Source organism: Barbus barbus (genome assembly GCF_936440315.1).
Source record: "Barbus barbus genome assembly, chromosome: 29".
In the NCBI taxonomy this organism is placed as follows: Eukaryota; Metazoa; Chordata; class Actinopteri; order Cypriniformes; family Cyprinidae; genus Barbus; species Barbus barbus.
The window spans coordinates 3,114,838-3,136,498 of NC_136757.1; the positions used below are offsets into that span (position 1 = coordinate 3,114,838).

The following is a 21,661-nucleotide window of genomic DNA, read 5'->3' on the forward strand; positions in this document are numbered from 1 at the left end:
GAAATAGTGTTATTCTCCTCTGGCCAGACAAAATCTGCCATTTAAATCTAGGCTAAAGCAGAATCAGACCTTTTCACATTTCCCGTTTCTCAGAAGTGGAAGTCGTCATAGTTGAGTAAACTTCTGTTGAATGGGAGAATATTGTGTCCCAAGTAACAAAAGACTCCATGATTAATGTCTTCATGATTTTCAAAAAGAAAATGTAATGTAATCTGATGCAAAGGTAATGTTAGATATGTAACATATAATCAAGTAACACAGTGAATTAAACAGGAAACTTTTAAGTAGAAAGACGGAAATAGTATTTTCTTGTAGAACCTATAATAAATCCTGCAACATTTTTTTTGTTTTTTTTTTTGTTTAAAAGATAAGTTAATAAAACATTTGTTAACATTTATAACACTATACTTTGTATTTTATCTGAAACTTAATTATACATTTTTAACTAGTTTATTTTTACATTTAGTCATTTAGCAGACGCTTTTATCCAAAGCGACTTACAAATGAGGACATTAGAAGCAATCAAAACCAACAAAAGAGCAATAAAATGCAAGGGCTATAACAAGTCTCAGTTAGCCCAACGCAATACACGTAGCAAGGTTTTTTTTTTTTTTTGTCTGTGAGTTAGTGTTAGTTTTACAAGAAAAGCTAGCAGTTAGATAATAGATATGCAATTGATAGAGGGTCAAATGTGTGTGTGTTTTTTATAAATAAAAAGAAGATTGATAGATCAAATAAAATTAGAATAGAGAGTGCTAGAGTTAGAGAGTCAAATAAAGATGGAAGAGATGTGTTTTTAGCCGTTTCTTGAAAATGGGTAAGGAGCTGCTCAGATTGAGTTGGGCAGGTCATTCCACCAGATGGGAACAGTTAATGAAAAAGTCAGTGAAAGTGATTTTATGCCTCTTTGGGATGGCACAATAATGCGTCATTCACTTGCAGAACGCAAGCTTCTAGAGGGCACATAAGTCTGAAGAAATGAATTTAGGTAAAGGGGTGCAGAGCCAGTGGTGGTTCTGTAGGCAAACATTAATGCCTTGAATTTAATGCGAGCAGCTATTGGTAGCGAGCGCAAATTGATGAATAGAAGTGTGACGTGCATTCTTTTCGGTTCGCGGCATTTTGGATTAATTGTAGAGGATTGATGGAACTAGCTGGAAGACCTGCCAAGAGAGCATTGCAATAGTCAAGTCTGGACAGAATCAGAATCAGAATTAGCTTTATTGCCAGGTATGTTTGCACATACGAGGAATTTGTTTTAATGACAGTAGCTCCACGGTGCCACAGAATGACAGCGACAGGACAGGGCACAGATAAAAATAATAATTAAAAAAAAAAAAATAATAATAATAATAATGTACAAATATACAAAATGGACAATATACAAAATAGACAATTCAGTATGTACAGGTATGTTAGGTGCAAATTTGAAATGTAATAAGTATGTGTTAAATAAAAAATAAAAATAAAAAGTATGATAGTGTTGTGTGTTTCATGTTTATTGTTAAAAGTTCAAATGTTCATGAGATGTATTGCATGAGGGAAGAAACTGTTCCTGTGTCTGGTCGTTCTGGTGCACAGAGCTCTGTAGCGTCGACCAGACGGTAACAGTTCAAAGAGGGAGTGTGCTGGGTGTGAGGGGTTCAGAGTAATTTTGCCAGCCCTTTTGCTCACTCTGGATAAGTACAGTTCTTGGAGAGTGTGGAGGGTTGTACCAATGATTCGCTCAGCAGTCCGGACTACCCTCCATAGTCTTCTGAGGTTACATTTGGTAGCTGAGCTGAACCAGACAGTTATAGAAGTGCAGAGGATGGATTCAATGATGGCAGAGTAGAACTGTTTCAGCAGCTCCTGTGGCAGGTGGCGAAGGAAGTATAACCTCTGCTGGGCCTTTTTCACAATAGAGTCAATGTGAATGTCCCTCTTCAGGTCCTGAGAGATGGTGGTGCCCAGGAATCTGAATGACTCCACTGCAGTCACAGTGCTGTTCATGATGGTGAGTGGGGGGAGTGCAGGGGGGTTTCTCCTGAAGTCCACGATCATCTCCACAGTTTTGAGCGTGTTCAGCTCCAGGTTGTTAAGACTGCACCAGACAGCCAGCTCCTTAACCTCCTGTCTGTAAGCAGACTCAAGCTCAAAAACAAGAGCTTGAACAAGGAGTTGTGTTGCATGTTCCGAGAGAAAGGGCCTGATCTTCTTGATATTGTATAATGCAAATCTGCAGGACCGGGCAGTTTTAGCAATGTGATCTGAGAAATTCAGCTTATCATCAATGACAACTCCAAGGTTTTTGGCTGTTTTTGAAGGCGTTATGGTTGATGAGACTAACTGGAAGGTGAAATTGTGATGAAGTGATGGGTCTGCTGAAACTACAAGCAGTTTTGTCTTTGCTAGGTTGAGTTGAAGGTGATGGTCCTTCATCCAGCAAGAAATGTCTGTTAGACATGCTGAGATGCGAGCAGCTATTGTCGGATCATCAGGATGGAATGAGAGGTAGAGTTGAGAGTCATCAGCATAGCAGTGATATGAAAAGCTATGTTTCTGAAAGACAGAACCAAGTGATGCCATGTAGACAGAGAAGCGGTCCAAGAACTGAGCCCTGATGCACCCCAGAAGTTAGATGATGCGACTTGGATATCTCACCTGTCCAAGATACCTTGAAGGACCTATCTGAGAGGTAAGACTCAAACCACTGGAGTGCAGTTCCTGAGATGCCATTTACCAATAGGGTTGACAGGAGGATCTGGTGGTTGACCATATCAAAAGCAGCAGACAGATCCAGCAAGATAAGTAATGAAGACTTGGAAGCCGCTCTTGCAAGTCTTAGGGCTTCAACAAATGAGAGCAAGGCAGTTTCGGTCGAATGTGTACTTCTGAAGCCTGATTGGTTACTGTCCAAGAGGTTGTTCTGTGTGAGAAAGACAGAGACTTGGTTGAATTTACATTTACTCTTGTTCTGTTACATATCTCTGCAGCATTTTATCTGAAATTCAATTATAAATTTTAACTTGATTGCATGTTTATGCTGACATATATTTAAATGTTTTTTTTTTTGTAATTTCAAATATTATATTGCATGTCATAATGGTTATTGAGTTGCAATTTACGTTTCTTTCTGTGTGAGTTAAAGGTAGCTATTGACTTGCATAGCATAAAAAAAATACAATGTAAGCCAATAGCTACCGTCAACTGTTTGGCTACCAACATTCTTCAATTTCTTTTCTTTTGTGCTCAACAGATGAAAGAAACCCATACAAGTTTGGAACAGATGCGGAGGATAAGCAAATAAATTTACATTTTTGGATGAACTATCCCTGGTCAGTGGTCAACTTGGATCATGTGTCCCTTATAAACCAATTACAAAATAACCTTGACAACATCAAAGGTGTTCTTACTGGGGAGATACCAACCTCAGCAAGTCTGTACCACTGGAGAAAAAACCCTTATAATATCTACTGTAGCAACAATAGCAAGATCTTTTGGGCCAAACATGGACAATAGCTGCCACATTGGGGCCTAGCATATAAGCAAATGTGGGCCAAATGTTTTACCATGACTTTATAATTGGAGGAAATTTTCTTACATACAGAAGTGGTCAAACGTGATGACTGGAGAGGATATTTCTTAATATTTGCTTTTAATGACCCCACAAGATCAAAATATATTGGGAAGAAAAAAAACTTGGTCAAGGTGTTAAGCTGACAAAATTATTTGGCAAAAAAGGAAACTACAGCTCATCATGGAACATGACTTTTTTTTCTATGCAAAAAAAAAAAAAAAAAATAGAAAAACAAAAAGCTCACAAAAAATAAATCATACTTTAAATACAAAAATATAATGTTAATATTTTGTTGGTTCGCCCTAGTTTTTGATTACAGCAGTCATGTAATTTTTTCCCTCTCTTTTCCTCTTAAAGTGAAATAACTGAACACAAACATAGGAGCCTGAGTCCTTTGCACAATCTGACTCTGCTTAAAATAATTCAATTAGAAGAAAATTTCAGATGGCACTTAAATATGTGTGTGTGTGTGTGTGTGTGTGTGCGTGTAGGAATACACAGGCTGCCAATCCGCGCGCTGTAGTGTTGGAGACAGACACGATGACGTCAGCGACGCCTTGCTCCAGACGCTCGTGTCCGCGCAACCGTGAACGAGCCCGAGAGGAAGAAAAACTCTCGCACGCTTGCAAACGGGGTCACGAACTATGACCTTTCACTGGAGTAAAACAATAACAAATAATGTGCAATAAACCCGAGAGCAAAAAACCTGCGCCCGTCCGTATCACAGGTGAGCAGCTTTTCAATTATGCATGTCGTACAATGGTTGGTCAAAACGATCCGTGAAAAAAACCCCGTTTGCGCGTGCAGTGCAGAGATGCAGGCCCTCCTCGGTGCTGTAAACATTCACGCTTGTGCTTTTATTTAAGGACAAAAGCCTGTCCGAATATAGTATGGTTTAGAATGAATGGCATATTTCGCGTTATTCTAGAGCAACTGTTGTATAGAAATGTAATTGAGTCAATCATTGTGCTGTGATGTTTCAGGCATTAGCTGGTTAGCCTGAGAGCTAACATATGAACTCGACCCTTTTACCTTTGCCACCGCGGGTCTCTTCGGCGGGAGGATTTACCCTCAATGTTCATACATTATTTTAGTGGATACTTTTGAGCCGTCGCCTGATTTGGCCTGAATATTACTGTCATGCGGAATCACGAATGTTTTCTATGTTAACTATTTTAACAGACGTTTAACAGAAAGGCTTCGTGTGTTGTTTTCTTCTTCTCTTGGCATTGCGCCAAGGTCTCCATTTTGTTCCGTGTTTTGAACACTACTTCCTGGATCGCTCCGCTCTGACGTGTGTTATTAACCTCGCCGCTAACCTATCAGCGAGTCGTTGAATGATGACGAACAGCAAAGCCGGCCAATCAGTGAAAGCCTGTACAGCTTCATCAGAATCCTGTGACTGTAGAGAGTTTATAACTACACATCCATAAACAGAGGTGGATAATCCAGGGGTCAGAAAGTAAAAGTCCTGCCATATGTTTATTCCACCCATGAACTCAGCAGCTGATTTCACCAGAGGGAACAAGTCATTCCTTTCAAGTCACAAACAAGTCTCGAGTCAAATCCCAAGTCCTCAAAGAGTTAAAGTTAATGAGATAATTAAGTGATTAATTAAATGATGATTGTGCATCAGTGATGAACACCTGCTGTTAACAAGCAGCATCACTGAAGAAAAGAGAAACACAAGAACTACGACTGACTTCAGCCACAGCCTTGGATGGAAACAACTGAAAAAATAAAAAAATAAAAATAAAACTTGCCACCATAATTGTGGTCAGTGTTTGCTTTATTTGGCCTCTTGAGCCTCTTACTTAGTTTACTTCTAAGTAATTGCAATATTGTTTTACAGCAAACATTTGTACAATGCTCAATCAAACACTGAACTAGCAGATGAGCTTATGCTTTTGATGAAAAAACGTTCTTGGTTTAAATCTCTCTGGTTTTAGTATTTCTCTCTTTGGTTTAGGGCGGCCAGTAATGACTATTTTTATTTCGATTAATCTAACGACTAATTTTTTGATTAATAGATTAATCTAAACGACTAATTTCCCACAAAAAATCAACAATTGTACTTAAAAATATTTTATTAAACCAAATGAAATCTACATTTCTATGAAATCCTTTTTTAAAGCAAAAGTGCAACAGAGTGCAAAAGTGCAACAGAGTGCAAGAAGCAAGTGTCCATCTCACAGTCCAAATCACTGAAATCACAGTTCAGTATTATAGTGTGAGAATGACATCATATCCACACGTTCTGGTCTACTACTAATAAAATTATAATCAAAAAACACTTTTTAAAGAAGTATTTACCAGAAATATTATTTACCAGAATTTATTTAGGTGAAAAATGTAAATGTGCAGTATTTCTGAAAAAATACTTTTTTAATATATACAATCAATTAATTGGAGATGCTTTTTATTATTAAAATTTAATGGAACAATTGAAATGGAATCCAGAAAATAATGTAAAACAGAATTTGGTACAGATAAAACTGTAAAACTCAATTAATTAGACAGGCTTTTTGATTAATAAAATTTAACCAAACTGAATTTGGAAATAAAACGGATTTCATAGGGCCCTATAATTATGTTTTTTTTTGTGTGTGGTAATAAAAATGGATTTAAGTGAACAATAGATTTTAAAATGACTTAAAGTGCATATATAATAGCAATGATGCAATAATAATCAGTTCAAATAAAGTATCAAAAGCAAGAAATCATATGGTTTTATTGAACAAAACTGTTAAAATGCACAATGTACTATAAACAATAGAGCTAATGTAGATTACGCATTACAACAAAGGCCTGCAGGAGCGCCAGCGGCCTGATGATTGTTTTTACACATTACTGTTTAATATTGACCAAGCACCATTTAATTCAAACGTCCACTTAATCTTTAATATTTGGCCATTTCTTTAGGACAGAAATGCTACAGCCGCTGTAATTAAATGATGTGGACATCAAACCATGTAAACTTAGAGTTAGGGTTTGAGCTTTTATTTTGAAATCGATGTATTCTCCTGTATGGAATGATATTCCGGACATTATTCAAACGGAATTGCAAATTGTATTTGCAATTGCGTTTTCAATTTGTGGACGCATAAAATGTGACATAATCCAAACGCAAATGCAAATCGCGCATTACCGTTTGCATTTTCGTTTAAGCGAACGCACAGTGACTGCCAAATTTAAAATGGAAATGCAAAGTCCGTTTGCATCTGTGTTTCCCATATCATAGGAGTATTGACGCAGTCATATTTAAATAGCAATTTCAATTGCCACGTCTGCTTTTTCACTTTCTCAGCGTCGCGTATGTAGCCAGCCAAAACTCAAATGGAATTGCAATTCCCTTTGTATTTCCATTTCCGATGCCTTACACGGAAATCTGTCAATCAGTGTCAAGGGTGGGATTATGCTATGGGGCGTGTTCGTGTTGGGACGTGACGTCACTCACAGTCGACCGCATTTGGCGGACCATGCGTTCAATGGGTTTACGTAAAATGTGTTGATCAGAAGATCGGGCAGTTTTTTATGTACAATTTTCATTTAATCTCGTAATGGAGAAGTCAATCTCTCAGCTGCTGCGAGAGGCGGCTGCAGCTCTGGAACAATCAACATCAGACGTGTCTCCATCGAGTGCTCCTTCCCCTGCGATGATACGAACAACACAGACTCGCGCACCCTTGAAGCTTAAAAAATGCAAAATATATTTATTTACATCAATACATTAGTTAAAACCTAATTACATTTTTTATTTTTTTTATTCTGTAATTAACTAGAAATTCAACCCATTCTGGTATTTAAGCATTTTACAAATAAAACCTGAACCTTTAATATAAAACAACCTGAGAGATTGACTTCTCCATTACGAGATTAAATGAAAATTGTACATAAAAAAACTGCCCGATCTTCTGATCAACACATTTTACGCAAACCCATTGAACGCATGGTCCGCCAAATGCGGTCGACTGTGAGTGACGTCACGTCCCAACACGAACACGCCCCATAGCATAATCCCACCCTTGACACTGATTGACAGGTTTCAACGTAAGGCATCGGAAATGGAAATACAAAGGGAATTGCGATTCCATTTGAGTTTTGGCTGGCTACATACGCGACGCTGAGAAACTGAAAAAGCAGACGTGGCAATTGAAATTGCTATTTAAATATGACTGGGTCAATACTCCTATGATATGGGAAACACAGATGCAAACGGACTTTGCATTTCCATTTTAAATTTGGCAGTCACTGTGCGTTCGCTTAAACGAAAATGCAAACGGTAATGCGCGATTTGCATTTGCGTTTGGATTATGTCACATTTTATGCGTCCACAAATTGAAAACGCAATTGCAAATACAATTTGCAATTCCGTTTGAATAATGTCCGGAATATCATTCCATACTCCTGTTTGTGTAGATTTATAAATGATTTACCTCACAAATCTGATGAAATGGCGCACGTTGCGTTCCCAGATGAACGTTATAATAAACACAAACTCACAAAAACATTCAGAGATGGAGTTTGAGACGCTCCACATGTAAATGATAAGTTTCTGTGGAGCTACTGTGAACGGAGCCGCTGTGAGACGCACGTGCTTAATCTACACACATGGAAATAATTAAATACCATATACTGCCTGAACTGCATCGCATATAATTATTTAATTAAGTCATAGCGTTTGTGAAATCACAATTATGCTTAATAATGAATTTTAAATGGGTTTAATATATAATGCAGCCTTGGAAAATAGTCTAAAAATGTGTTTTATGGATTCTCGTCTGTGAAATGCGCCACTTCCGGTATTTTGCCAGCTAGTCGACGCGAGCAAAATTAAGTCAACGATTTTTAATAATCGACTAGTCACAAAGAATCGAGACAGCCCTTCTTTGGTTTATTAACTACATTTGATTTTGAAAAAGAAAAAACTCCTATTAATGAAATACCACCATAATGCTTCAATATTGAGAGAAAAAAATGCTGTTTAGTATTAGGCTTTTAGACATGAACCTTTATCATATGATCCTCAACAGTGGTGACAATAATTATTCATACTGCATAGCATGATGGGAGTTTTTCATGTATTGCAGCATGAAGCATTTTGTTGATTGTTACCATTGTTGAGATTCATGTGCTGGTTCTTGATTTCTGTGTGTGTCTAAAAAGTACTGTTCAAATTTATGCATTTTATACGTTGCAAAAAGAGTTAAAATTTTTATGTGTTATTTAGATTTAAAATCCATTCACTAGGGGTGTGCGATACTGCAAATTTTGGTATCGATCCGATACCAAGTAAATACAGGGCCAGTATCGCCGATACCGATTCCGATTCCGATACTTGTAATGTAAAATAACATAAACATAAATTTAAATGACCAACAACAATAAAAAAAAAATAACAATACAAATGTTGATATGACTAATATTATATTCACCTTAAAGCTATGTGGATATTATTTGCCTTTCTAAAAGGACTTTGCAGGCAGAGGAGCCCAGAACATGAAAGCAATAAACAGTTTCATGTTAAGTCTTTTCCTCCCAAAGAAAAGAGTTATAAAAATAATTTATGTGGCTTAATAAATTAAGAACGTAATATTAAAAGACAAAACTCAGTATACTATTAATGTTACAAACTAGATATACAAGTAAGCAAATATGCCCAGAATATGAAAGCAACGCTCAAAGTTTTCACATTATGTATTTTCCTCCCATAAAAAAACATTATAAAGAAAAGTTTAACGTAAGTGGCTTATTGAATGAAGACATTGATATGAAAAAGAACTATTAAACCATAACTCGTTTATTATTGAAAGGATTTTAGTATGTTATGTACGTACTGTATTTTCTGTTTGTTTTATACATACTGTAATATTTGTTTGTTATTATCGCAATAAAACAAAACTGTGATATGAAAAGGCCAAATTGGGTATAGTTTATAAAAATATATAGGCCTACTATGCATGTACAGGTAAGCAGATGAACCCAGAACATGAATGCAACACGCTGATTTTAATTTTCTCTAATTGCAATATAAAAACATTTAATATGGTGCAATTAATGAATGGAGGAAGACAGTGATAAAGACCAAATAAATAAATAAAGACTAAATTCGGTATACAGCTTGTTAATAAAATATAATATGTTGCAAGCAGCTGAGACCAGAATATATATGCAAACATGCTAAACAACATGTTAAGCATTTTACTCCCATAGAAAACCATTATAATGAAAATTTAAAGTGTCTTAATGCATTAATGCTTAATGCAAGAAATAATTTTAAAAAGCTAAACTCAGTCCACACCTTACAGTGATACTGTATAAAAAGGACAAATTCGGTATACAGGTATAATATGCACTATGTGAAAGATTTCCTTCCTCCCCTTTTCATTTCGTTTGTAGCTCGGAGTTCCGTTCGATCTCTCACTGTATCCGCTCGCGCTTGGAGCCGCTGAGTCACGTGATGGCATGACAACCAAACACAGTTTAGCAGGGAGGAGCAGCAATGTTTGCATAAGAGATGTGAAAAGAGCGGCATATGCACCCAGACATGTCTACACTGTGTTGTATGTATTAAGCAATGTTATTACGTGTATAGGAGAAAAAATTTACCTAAAGTATCGATCTTATCAGGCTAGTATCGATCCGATACCAATACCAACGTTGGTATCGATACTATCGATATTAGGATCGATACGCCCACCCCTACCATTCACTATAGCTATTAGAACAACGCTTTACTTGTATGCTGTAGTGTCACAGGGTTGATTATGCAAGACCTAAACATATAAATAAAACAAGGAAACAAAAGTTATTTTGGATATAATCAAACCAGCTCACGGTGACTATCTGATTACTGTAGAGCACTGACCTCACTGCTTTACAGCATCACTACAGAAAGATCTAACACAAGAAGTCAAGGGTCAAGAGCCCAACTAAAGCAAACACTGATCTCCATGATGGTGGCATCATTTTAACCAATAAAATTTTAACATCTGATCCTCTGTAATTCTCAGTAACAGTAGGTGTTCATCACTGATGGATGCACAATCATCATTTAATTGGTCACTTAATTATCTCATTAACTTTAACTCTTCGAGGACTTGGGCTATAACGTGAAGACTTGCTTGTGACTTGAAAGGAATGACTTGTTTCCTCCTCTGGTGAAATCAGCTGCTGAGTTCATGGGTGGAATAAACATATGGCAGCAGGGCCGGCCCAAGCCTTTATGGGGCCCTAATAGGGCTGGGTATCGTTCCAAAATTTTCGATATCGATACCGATACCTTGAGTTCGATACCGGTTCCTGAACGATACTTTTTTCGATACCATTAATAAGATTACATTATCTTAAAAAACTATTTTTTTAGCTTGTTGATATTTATACAGACTCAAAGCCTCATCTCCTGAGCCACTGCACAAAGGAACAAAATATATCCAACACAATAAATAAATAAATAATTTTAATAAAGTTAAAATTGTTTTCAGTTTAACCATCTGTTAGGCTACGTTTACATTAGTGCGTGTTCATTTTAAAACACAAAGCTTAGACAGAATCATCACTTCTAGGTTGTTAAAGACTTCAAGAAATTTAAAATCTTCATCCACTTTCATAAGTGGGTGTTTTATTTTCTTTCACCATATGTTTTATTGTTATTAAATTCTGGTGTAGTATGTCTAATTATTTGAATGCATAAAAACAACTAGGTTTATTTAAATTTATTCTTAAAATAGCCTAATGAAATGTTTTATTTTTCATCAGAAATTCTGTGTTCTGTATCTGGTTTTCAAATGAAGACATAAAACATTAATTTAATTTATCTTTAAATTATTGAAAATCAAAGTTTATTTATTTTGGCAAACAAAGGGGGGTTACTATTAAAATTAAAACATGGAATGACTGTTGTGTGATCATTACTAAAAAAAAAATAAAGTTTTAATAATTTTAATAGTAGCCTAGTAGTAGCAGTATGTACTGTCTGCTGAACAATATTAATATATTTCTGCCACAGTGTCTTCCGAGTTAAACCGAACTTTTATTTTGACGGGTTGCCTGGAATACCTTTACAGTTCTGTGTGTATATGATATGATGCTAGTTTTCCTCGAATCAAACGGTAAAATGCTCACGAAGTGAGTCTCAGAGCAGGTCTGGAGATGTTGTTCATGTCCCCATTTAGTGAGACGGCAGACGCTGAAATCACCGCGAGCGTCACGTGCGCTTCAGTCTGATATAGAGATAGAGAGCAGATATAGAGAGCAGACTGCTCCGTGCGCTTTCGAAACGCTTTTGCAGAGGTCAAACACTGATCAATCAGCACGTCGCCGTTTGTAGTCAAACACACCTAGTGCTGCAGGATTATTGGCTCGCTAACGGTGATGAGATTAACCCCTTAGGTATCGAAATTTGGTACCGAACAACAAGACGTTTTTCGATACTCGGTGGTATCGAGGCAATTCGGTCGGTGCCTAAAAAGTATCGAACTCGATACCCAGCCCTAGGCCCTAAGCAGAATTTTATTTGGGGGCCCCTCGGTGCCGCCAATATGACTGTTTATTGTCAAAGCTTGATTATTCACACACTATAAATCTAACACACCCATTATCAGTTTTGTTTGTTGTAGCTGTTGCTTACATCATACCATTGTCTGCCTGCATGTTTTTACCTTTCTGTGGTTTTGAACAACAGTTGCAACAGTTGCAAACTTACAACAGTGGTCAGGTGTTAATTTTTACTTTAACATTCAAAGTCTTAGGCTTGGTTTCACAGACAGGGCTTAGACTAAACCAGGATTAAGCCATAGTTCAATTAGGACATTAAAGTGATTTTTATAAACATGCCTTAGAAAAAAAGCATTACAGGTGTTCATCGTAAGACAAAACAAAAGCACTGACATGTTTTAAGATCAGTCAGTGCAAGTTTCTCTCAGCTGAAATAGCTCAGATTTACATTTTAGTCTAGGACTAGGCTTAAGCCTTGTCTGTGAAACAAGAAACCGGGGGTTAAACTATTAGGTGGCATACTTAATGTGCTGAAAAGTAGCTAAATAAACCAGCAGACAATGCATTTACAGAACAGAATGTTATTTTAACAACATAAATATTAGGCGAATCGAAGTTGTACTTTTATTACAAGCAGTGGCATAACTTTGCTTTGAAAAGTGGTGGGGACACCGCACAACTCGTTTTACTATTTGTTTATTTAATAACCGAATTTACTTGGGGACTGAGTTCAGAGTTGGAAATGCACTTAATTTTCACTTTGATGTACACATGCATCACATTCACAAATATGTCTATAAACATCCAAATAAGCAAAACGTAACATTGACAATGTGAATGTTACGTTTTGCTTATCACAACACATCCAGGGTAGCTAATATCAATCAAAATACGCAAGATAAATATGGTGAATTTACCATTTCATGGTCAGCTCAGCTGCAGCGTATTCATTAATTGCACAATTGTGTGTGTGTGTGTGTGTGTGTATTACGATTCATTCTACTTTGAATTACTTGCATATGTTCTCTTAATACCAGCCGGACAACTTGCTAAAAGCAGGTGTGATCGATGCACGCACTGAACATGGAAGAATCAACATTAGGTCAAGACAAGCCCACAAAATGTTTCAAATTCAAAATTCAAATTCAAATTCAAATTTTATTTGTCACATACATATACATACGTAGTACGACATGTAGTGAAATGTATTGTACGACTGTCCAACAAATTGTCCAACAAAATTAAGAAAAACCTCAAGTTTACAAAAATACAAATAGAAAAAGTACAGTAAACATATATACAGAAATAAACTAGCAATAAAATAAAATAACAAATAGATATGAGAATAAAAATAGATATGAGGAATAAAAAATAGAATATGATTCTATATAGATTCTATAAAAAGTAAAGTGTATGTCAGTGATAAAGTGTCCGTGTGCTGTGCAGTGCAGTGCAGTAAAGTGTATAAGTGAGTAAAAGGAATACTAAAGACAAAGACAAATGGTATGTAAGTCCCACTCATTTATCCTTACGTAACCTTCTACAAATTAGTGCAGATTGTACTTGAAAAATGTGCAAAGTGGAAGTGTGGGGTGATGTGATTATAGTGGAGAGTGGTTAAGACTCCGAATGGCCTGCGGGAAGAAGCTCCTCCTCATTCTCTCTGTGTTCGCCTTCATGGAGCGGAAGCGTCTCCCTGAACGCAGCAGAGAGAAGAGTCCATTGTTGGGATGGCTGAGGTCCTTCACTATCTTCCTGGCCCTGGTCAGGCACCGCTTGCTGTAGATGTCCTGCAGGTCAGGGAGCTCGGTGTGGATGGTACGTTCCGCTGAACGCACCACCCTCTGGAGGGCTCGTCTGTCCTGCATAGTGCAGTTCCCGAACCAGGAAGTGATGCTGCCCGTCAGGACGCTCTCGATGGTGCAGGTGTAGAAAGTCTTAAGCACCCGAGAGGGAAGTCTAAAGTCCTTTAAGCGTCTCAGATGGTACAGACGCTGCCTGGCCTTCTTCACCAGGGTGCTGGTATGACAGGACCAAGTCAAGTCCTGCGTGATGTGAACACCCAGGTATCTGAAGATGTCCACTCTCTCCACTGGAGTCCCGTTGATCGTGATCGGCTGGTATGACCGCTCCTGCTTCGTACTGAAGTCCACTATCAGCTCCTTAGTTTTGCTGATGTTCAGGTGTAGACTATTCACCTGGCACCAACTCTCCAGGTTCTTAATCTCCTGTATGTAGGCCGTCTCGTCGTTGTCTGAGATCAGGCCCAACACAACAGTGTCATCAGCAAACTTGATGATGGTGGTGGAGTTGGAAGTGGCCACGCAGTCATAAGTGTACAGCAGGGGGCTCAGAACACAACCTTGAGGGGCTCCAGTGCTTAGGGTGATGGAGGATGAGGTGTGTTTACCCATCCGTACGGCTTGCTGTCTGTCCTTCAGGAAGCTGGAGATCCATTGGCACAAGTATGTGCTGAGACCAAGGACCTCCAACTTGGAGGTGAGTGTGGAGGGAATTATGGTGTTAAACGCTGAACTGTAGTCCACAAACAGCATTTTTACATAATTCCCTTTTCTGCAGTCCAGGTGACTTGTTGTGGTGTGGAGGAGGTGTGAGATGGCATCCTCCGTGGAGCGGTTATGTCTGTATGCAAACTGTAGTGGATCCAGTGTGTCTGGTAGTGATGCAATGATGAAGTCTCTGACCAGTCTCTCAAAGCACTTCATCACCACTGATGTGAGGGCTACAGGGCGATAGTCGTTTAGGCAGGTGGGCTGCGGTTTCTTGGGGACAAGAACAATGGTGGACTGCTTAAAGCATGAGGGGACTATGGACTGTTCCAGGGAGAGGTTGAAGATCTCGGTGAACACCGGTGCTAGCTGGTCAGCGCAGGCCTTCAGAACCCGACCTGTGATGCCATCTGGTCCTGCTGCCTTCCTGATGTTCACTCTCTTGAATGCCCTCCTCACGTCATGCTCCGTGATGGTGAATACGTTGTCCTCACCGGCTTCCTCAGCGTGCATGCAGTTAGCACTGCTAGCGCCGTTAGCGTGATTAGCTGCAGCCTCGAAGCGAGCATAAAAAGTGTTCAGCTCGTCAGCCAGAGAAGCGTCCGCATTCCCCGATCTGGAGGGTGGTGTTTTATAGTCCGTGATGGTTCTAAGTCCCTGCCACAGACTCCTAGAGCCGCCATGTTGGAATTGCGACTCTAGTTTCCTCCCGTAGCGCTGCTTCGCCTCCTTCACCGATCTGCGCACGCTGTAAGATGCAGCCTTGTAATCATCCATGTTCCCGGTGATGAGCCCTGTGTTGTAGGCAGCGGAGCGGGATCTCAGGGCGTCGCGGATGGTTTTATCCACCCACGGCTTCTGGTTGGGAAACGTCCTGATGATGGTTTTCTGCACCGTATCATCCATTAGTTTCTCTATAAATCCCACAACCGCTTCCGTAAACAAGCCGACGTCATCAGAGCTGCGCCGGAACATGTCCCAGTCTGCGTCATCTAGCGCGTCCTGCAGAGCGGCCACCGATTGGTTCGTCCAGCGTTGGACCTCCCTCTGCACCGGGGCTTCCTGTTTCAGCCTCTGTTTGTAAACAGGCATGAGGAAGATGGCGGCGTGGTCCGATTTCCCAAACGGTGGTTGTGACTGTGCCTTGTAGCCGTTCTTGTATGGGGTGTAACAGTGATCTAATGTCCTTTCGCCCCTGGTGGGGCAGCTGATGTGCTGATGGAAGTTCGGCAGTGCACACTTGAGGTTGGCACTGTTGAAATCTCCCAAAACAATGAATGCGGCGTCCCGGTGCTGTGTCTGGTGAAGGTGTAGTGTTTCATGTAAATCCCATATCGCAGTGTCCGTGTCCGCTTGAGGTGGAATATAAACGGCACTGACGATGACCGAGCTAAATTCCCGAGGGAGATAAAAAGGGCGACATTTGATGGTCAGAAGTTCAAGATTCGGTGTGCAGGAGCGTGAGAGGGCTACAATGCTCGCGCTGTCGCACCAGTGTTTGTTAACCATCAGACATACTCCACCTCCCCTAGTCTTCCCCGAGTCCAGCGTTCTGTCCATGCGGTAAACCGAGAAGAACTCGGCCGGCTGGATGGCGTGGTCTGGTACCGCTGGGTTCAGCCATGTCTCGGTGAAGCAGAGAAGGTTGCAGTCCCGAATGTCCCTCTGGAACCTGACTCTTGCCCTGAGGTCATCGAGTTTGTTATCCAGCGACTGGACATTGGCGAGCAGGACACTTGGTAAGGGAGCGCGGTGTGCGCGTGCCCTCAGCCTGTTCCTGACGCCGGCTCGTTTCCCTCGAGGATGCCGGTACGGGTCGCGTCCTTTGTTCCTCCTCAGGATCTCGCTTGGCCAGGATGGGTCCGGGTTCAAAATCGGCGAAAGGTTAGTGCATTGTGCACCAATAGAAATAAGAGTGGCCCTGTCGTATGTAAGAATGGCCATCTTACAAAAAGAAACCGGTGTTTATAGTTAACAATACGAAAAAATAACAAAAGAAGACAAAGTTTGGTCGGAGCAGTCGTGACGGCAGCCGATCTCACCGGCGCCATCTTAGTTTCCTCATCCAATCAAATAATTTAACCAATCCTGAACTACCCAAAACCTTGTGTAAAACATGAATGAGAGTTAATTTGTGTTTAAAATGGTTAAACTACCTTTATTAATTAAATAATTAAATAAATGAAATTGTTTTGACAAATCTTTTTTTTTTTATGACGTTTTTATAAAAGCTCTATTTTTTCCTCCCCCACCCCACATGTAAAGGCTAGTTAACGTTAAATGTTGCTACCTATAGCATAAATGTTAAAACATCAACAAAATGTCCAGAAGAAAGTGTGGAAGTGATATAAGAAGCTTTTTAGTGAAGCAGCCACGCACAGTAAGTTACTTTGCTTAACACGAAAACATATTATATTTAACTTACGTGAATATAGACATACTGTCGCTAATCATGTTTTTTGGCGGCCACTGGAGCGCGCTGTGATTTAATACAAAACTGAATTAAAGGACTATGAACTAAAGTCATAACATAGAATTTAGGGGTGGGCGATATGGGAAAAATATCATATCACGATTTTTTATAGAAATATCACGATTCACGATTTTTATCACGATTCTTTGTTAGTTTTACTATTTTGGTTTTACAAGTTGTCTGAGCATTACAGCCAAACTAGAAAGACAAAGATGCATGGCAGATATTTAGGCCAAAGTGGGCGAAGATAAAAAATCTTTGTCATTATTTTATTTTTCTTATAAAAAAATAAGAACAAAGATACACATTACAAATACACATAATTTACAAATAAAACAAACAGTGCTTTATTTCCAGGTACAATAGGTGTATTTAGCAGAGCATTCAATGAAATTGAATGAACAAATATAAAAATAAAACACTAGATAGACTGATTCCTAAAGCAACTGTATTAAAGTTTTTCAGTCAAGAATAGTGAGTGATTTTTCTCTTTTGCGTTTTGTTGTTTTGTTAACGTTAAATGAATAGTTCCCCCACAAATTAATATTCTGTCATCTGTCTGTCAATTCTGTCATAATGTTGTATTTTTATATCATCATTTACTCAAAAGTTGTTTTAAACCGGAATGAGTTTCTTTCTTCTGCTGAACATAAATGCTATTTTGAAGAAGGTGGAAAACCAAACAGTTGCTGGTCCTCAGTGACTTCCATAGGATTTTTCTTTCCTACTATCAAAGTCAATGTGGATCAGCAACTGTTTGGTTTTCCACTGAGTAAATAATGACAGAAATTCAATTTTAGGGTGAACTATCCCTTTAATGACAGTCGACAGCACGTTTAGTGTCCTGTTCCTTTAAGAGCTGCACGCATCTAATATACAGGCACGCATCCGTTTCTCTCTTAACTATTTACTTTCATTTTAGAGATAACCAACTCATTCTGTATGTAAACCTTGTGTGTTTTGACAGTATTAGCGCAAAATATAACTTAGTTGAGTAATCAGGCGCTGTTAGACAGGCGTTTTAGTGCGCGTGCTTCAGGTGAATCCGCTCAGAACATGCGCGCGTCAGACCAGCGCGTGAATTAAACATTTAACCAGCAAGGCTTGTATGCAAATAATGTACTTTTGCGATCGCGAATAAGTGCAGTGTCCTGTCAGAGTAACTCTACTGCTGTATGTCGTGTTGTACAGTATATAGAGACGGAGGCGCCAGAACTGTACTTGACAATGTGTGCTGTAGCGCGATACTACGATATTTCTTCAAAAGCAGATCGTGGAGACATTTTTATCGTCCACGATCAAAAATCGTCATATCGCACACCCCTAATAGAATTGTCCTGTTGCCTAAAAGTGCTTTAACTATTATTCAGCCTTCAATGATGGACAAATGCTAATATTGCTTATGATTGCAAATGTAAACATTTAGATTATTTAGACATTGCAAAGACTGCTCGTTCCTGCAGGTTTGCACTACACAACATTAGAAAGATCAGGCCCTTTCTGACAGAGCATGCTGCGCAACTTCTTGTCCAGGCCCTGGTTGTTTCTAGACTGGACTACTGCAATGCTCTTCTGGCTGGTCTGCCATCAAACGCAATCAAACCTCTACAAATGATTCAGAATGCAGCGGCACGACTGATCTTCAACGAGCCCAAAAGAGCGCATGTTACACCTCTCTTCATCTCCTTGCACTGGCTACCAGTGGCAGCTCGCATCCAGTTCAAGTCACTGATGCTTGCGTACAGATCTACCACAGGCTCTGCACCCTCCTACTTCCACTCACTATTACGAACCTACATCCCCTCCAGAAGTTTGAGATCTGCTAGTGAGCGACGCCTTGTGGTACCATCACAGAGAGGCTCAAAATCACTCTCCAGAACATTCTCGTTCACCATTCCTGGCTGGTGGAATAATCTTCCCACCCCTATCCGGAACGCCGGATCTCTGGCAACCTTCAAGCAACAACTGAAAACTCATCTCTTTCGGCAGTACTTGACTTCATCCTAAACTCAAAAAAAAAAAAAAAAAAAAACTTTCCCTCTATCTTTCTCTCCACCTACTAGTTTGTACTTATTTGAACAATGACTGAGACTTGGTGTTACGAGCACTTCCTCTGTCTGACTGCCTCTTCAAGATGAATCGCTTTTTGTATTCCCCAATTGTAAGTCGCTTTGGATAAAAGCATCTGCCAAATGACTAAATGTAAATGTAAATGTAGATCCTGGGTTGAACTAGTAATTTTTTCCCCAGAATCAGACAAATGTGCCTACTGACAAAGAACAAGAACAGGGATCAGAAAATGTAGAGGTAAGAGTAAGACTAAAATACAGTATTAACATTGTAGACGACAAATAAATTTTAAAAGAGGTACAGGATCTGTAGACTAATTATAGGGAAAGGAAACTACATATCCCATGACGCATATCGCGTATCTCGCGATAGTTTCACAACGAGACTTGATATTAATATTTGAGGACGTTGAAGAGCTTCTGACCGGCGGAAAAATTTGTTAAATGAATGAATTAGATTATGAAGAGTGACGATTTGTAGATGGTGCTTTTCCTTTAATACATACCTTACGCAATCTATTTTTCAGTTACTTTTTAAAAGTGGTGGGGACAATATCGAGCCTGGTAAAAAGTGGTGGGGACATGTCCCACCCGTAAATTACGCCTATGATTACAAGTCATACTTTTTTATAATAAATATTAAACACAATAGTGAGCATCTATATAAAACAACAACTCTTAATTTATATCTAGCTAATTGAGGCATAATGATATTGGAATATAATAGCAAAGACGCAAAATGTAGGCTGAGGAGAAGCTTATTTTTATTACAAAAATATATACCCAGGAAAGTTATGGCAATTTTTACTGATCTGACCAGGAGTGCATTTCCCAAAAGCAACTATGGTCGCAAGTTCTGTCGTTACAAATAGAGTTCAGTGGAAATAACGACCATAGTTAGCTAACAATGGTTTTGAGAAACGCACCTCTGATTTGTGCCACAAAACCTCCATGTTGAATTTGTCCCCCTCCACCCGCAAAACACCATTGATTTTAACCCTTTGAGCCAGAGAAAGATGAGCTCCGAAAAAAATAAAAAGAAAACCCGCTCTGTGCTTTTCATATTTCATAACTGTTCAGTGTTTTCAACTAAATACAGTTTATTTTAGGTTTCAGACATTTAAATACACTTCAGTTAAGTAAAATAAAAATAAAAAAGACATTTAGTTTGTTATAGGCTATAGGCAACACGATGATTTCTATGGAAAGCGGCAATAATAATCCTTTCAATTAATGGACAACATGGTTTATTCCTATCAAATAGGCTACACATTTACCATAAAGTTTTCTCTGTTTTTCTCCCAGCTGACTGACCACTTACTTCCATGTATTTCGGGAGAAATAGGTGAATTTACGTGATGTTAATCCGACAGATCCACACGGCAGCGTCCGGCGCATATTATCAAATGCTCATTATTGTGCCTGCATGACACGTCGTTATGGAAATATTCAAATGATATGCATAGCATATTTAATTATTTAATATTTCACTTTTGTATAATTACCACTGTCCATTGACATATATCACGAATATAAGATAAAATAAACGGTCATTTTTAATGTAGACTACTCTTGGAGGCCCTCTAGTGGTCACGGGGCCCTAAGCAGCCGCTTAGTTCGCTTATGCCTTGGGCCGGCTTTGTATGGCAGTACTTTTACTCTTTGGCCCCTGGACTTTCCACCTCTGAATACAGCTTTGAATTGTTGTTGCTATTTTTCAATACATATACATACAATACATATACAATACATTTTTGCGCAACAAAGAAATATCATACATTTTTACCATGATTTACGGAAAACAGCCACTAAAATGTAATTCAGTGTAACAATCTTGTCAGGCATATTTACCACAAGAATTTGTTTACGACATATTAAAAGACTAATAAGTTTTACCCTCAATATTACTTACTTGCAATTTTACATTTTTAAACATTGTCACTATCTAATTTTGGTCATTTGTCATTGTTTTGTCATTTAAAATGCAATAAAATTTAGTCTGCTCACTTATTCTTTTATATATTTTAATACGTACAGTACTACAGGTCATAATAATAATAAGTATATTGTTTTAATTATTACATGAATACAGGTGCTGGTCATAAAATTTGAATATCATGAAAAAGTTGATTTATTTCAGTTATACCATTCAAAAAGTGAAACTTGTATATTAGATTCATTCATTACACACAGACTGATATATTTCAAATGTTTATTTCCTTTAATTTTGATTATAACTGACAACTAATGAAAGTCCCAAATTCAGTATCTCAGAAAATTAGAATATCAATTAAGACCAATGCAAAAAAAATGATTTTTAGAAATGTTGGCCAACTGAAAAGTATGAACACGAAAAGTATGAGCATGTACAGCACTCAATATTTAGTTGGGGCTCCTTTGGCCTGGATTACTGCAGCAATGCGGCGTGGCATGGAGTCGATCAGTCTGTGGCACTGCTCAGGAGTTATGAGAGCCCATGTTGCTCTGATAGTGGCCTTCAGCTCTTCTGAATTGTTGGGTCTGGCGTATTGCATCTTTCTCTTCACAATACCCC

General features: G+C 38.7%; 2 protein-coding genes across 5 annotated transcripts in view; one reads left to right on the forward strand and one right to left on the reverse strand.

Annotated features, from left to right (window-relative positions):
* Positions 1-1,204: 1,204 nt before the first annotated feature.
* On the reverse strand, positions 1,205-4,809 carry LOC306849578 (uncharacterized protein). Its single transcript, XM_079384721.1, has 2 exons — positions 4,592-4,809; positions 1,205-2,908 (listed from the first exon to the last, which is right to left on the reverse strand). Exon 2 carries the CDS (start codon positions 2,566-2,568, stop codon positions 1,513-1,515), a length of 1,056 nt encoding a protein of 351 aa, XP_079240847.1. The 5' UTR covers positions 2,569-2,908; positions 4,592-4,809; the 3' UTR covers positions 1,205-1,512.
* The window catches only part of LOC306849577 (nuclear receptor subfamily 2 group C member 2-like), a 75,032-nt gene continuing 57,457 nt past the window's right edge, over positions 4,087-21,661 (forward strand). For 2 of the 4 annotated variants that reach the window (XM_079384719.1, XM_079384720.1), the window contains exon 1: positions 4,093-4,286. The gene's annotated coding sequence lies outside the window, so the exon portion shown is untranslated. Of the gene's footprint in view, positions 4,287-21,661 lie in introns of all 4 variants that reach the window. The other 2 variants (XM_079384717.1, XM_079384718.1) reach the window with 2 other exon arrangements.

What these genes read in the sequence shown, in the direction of transcription:
- LOC306849578 (XM_079384721.1), bottom strand. Translation starts at nt 2,568, where the DNA reads ATGGCATCACTTGGTTCTGTCTTTCAGAAACATAGCTTTTCATATCAC.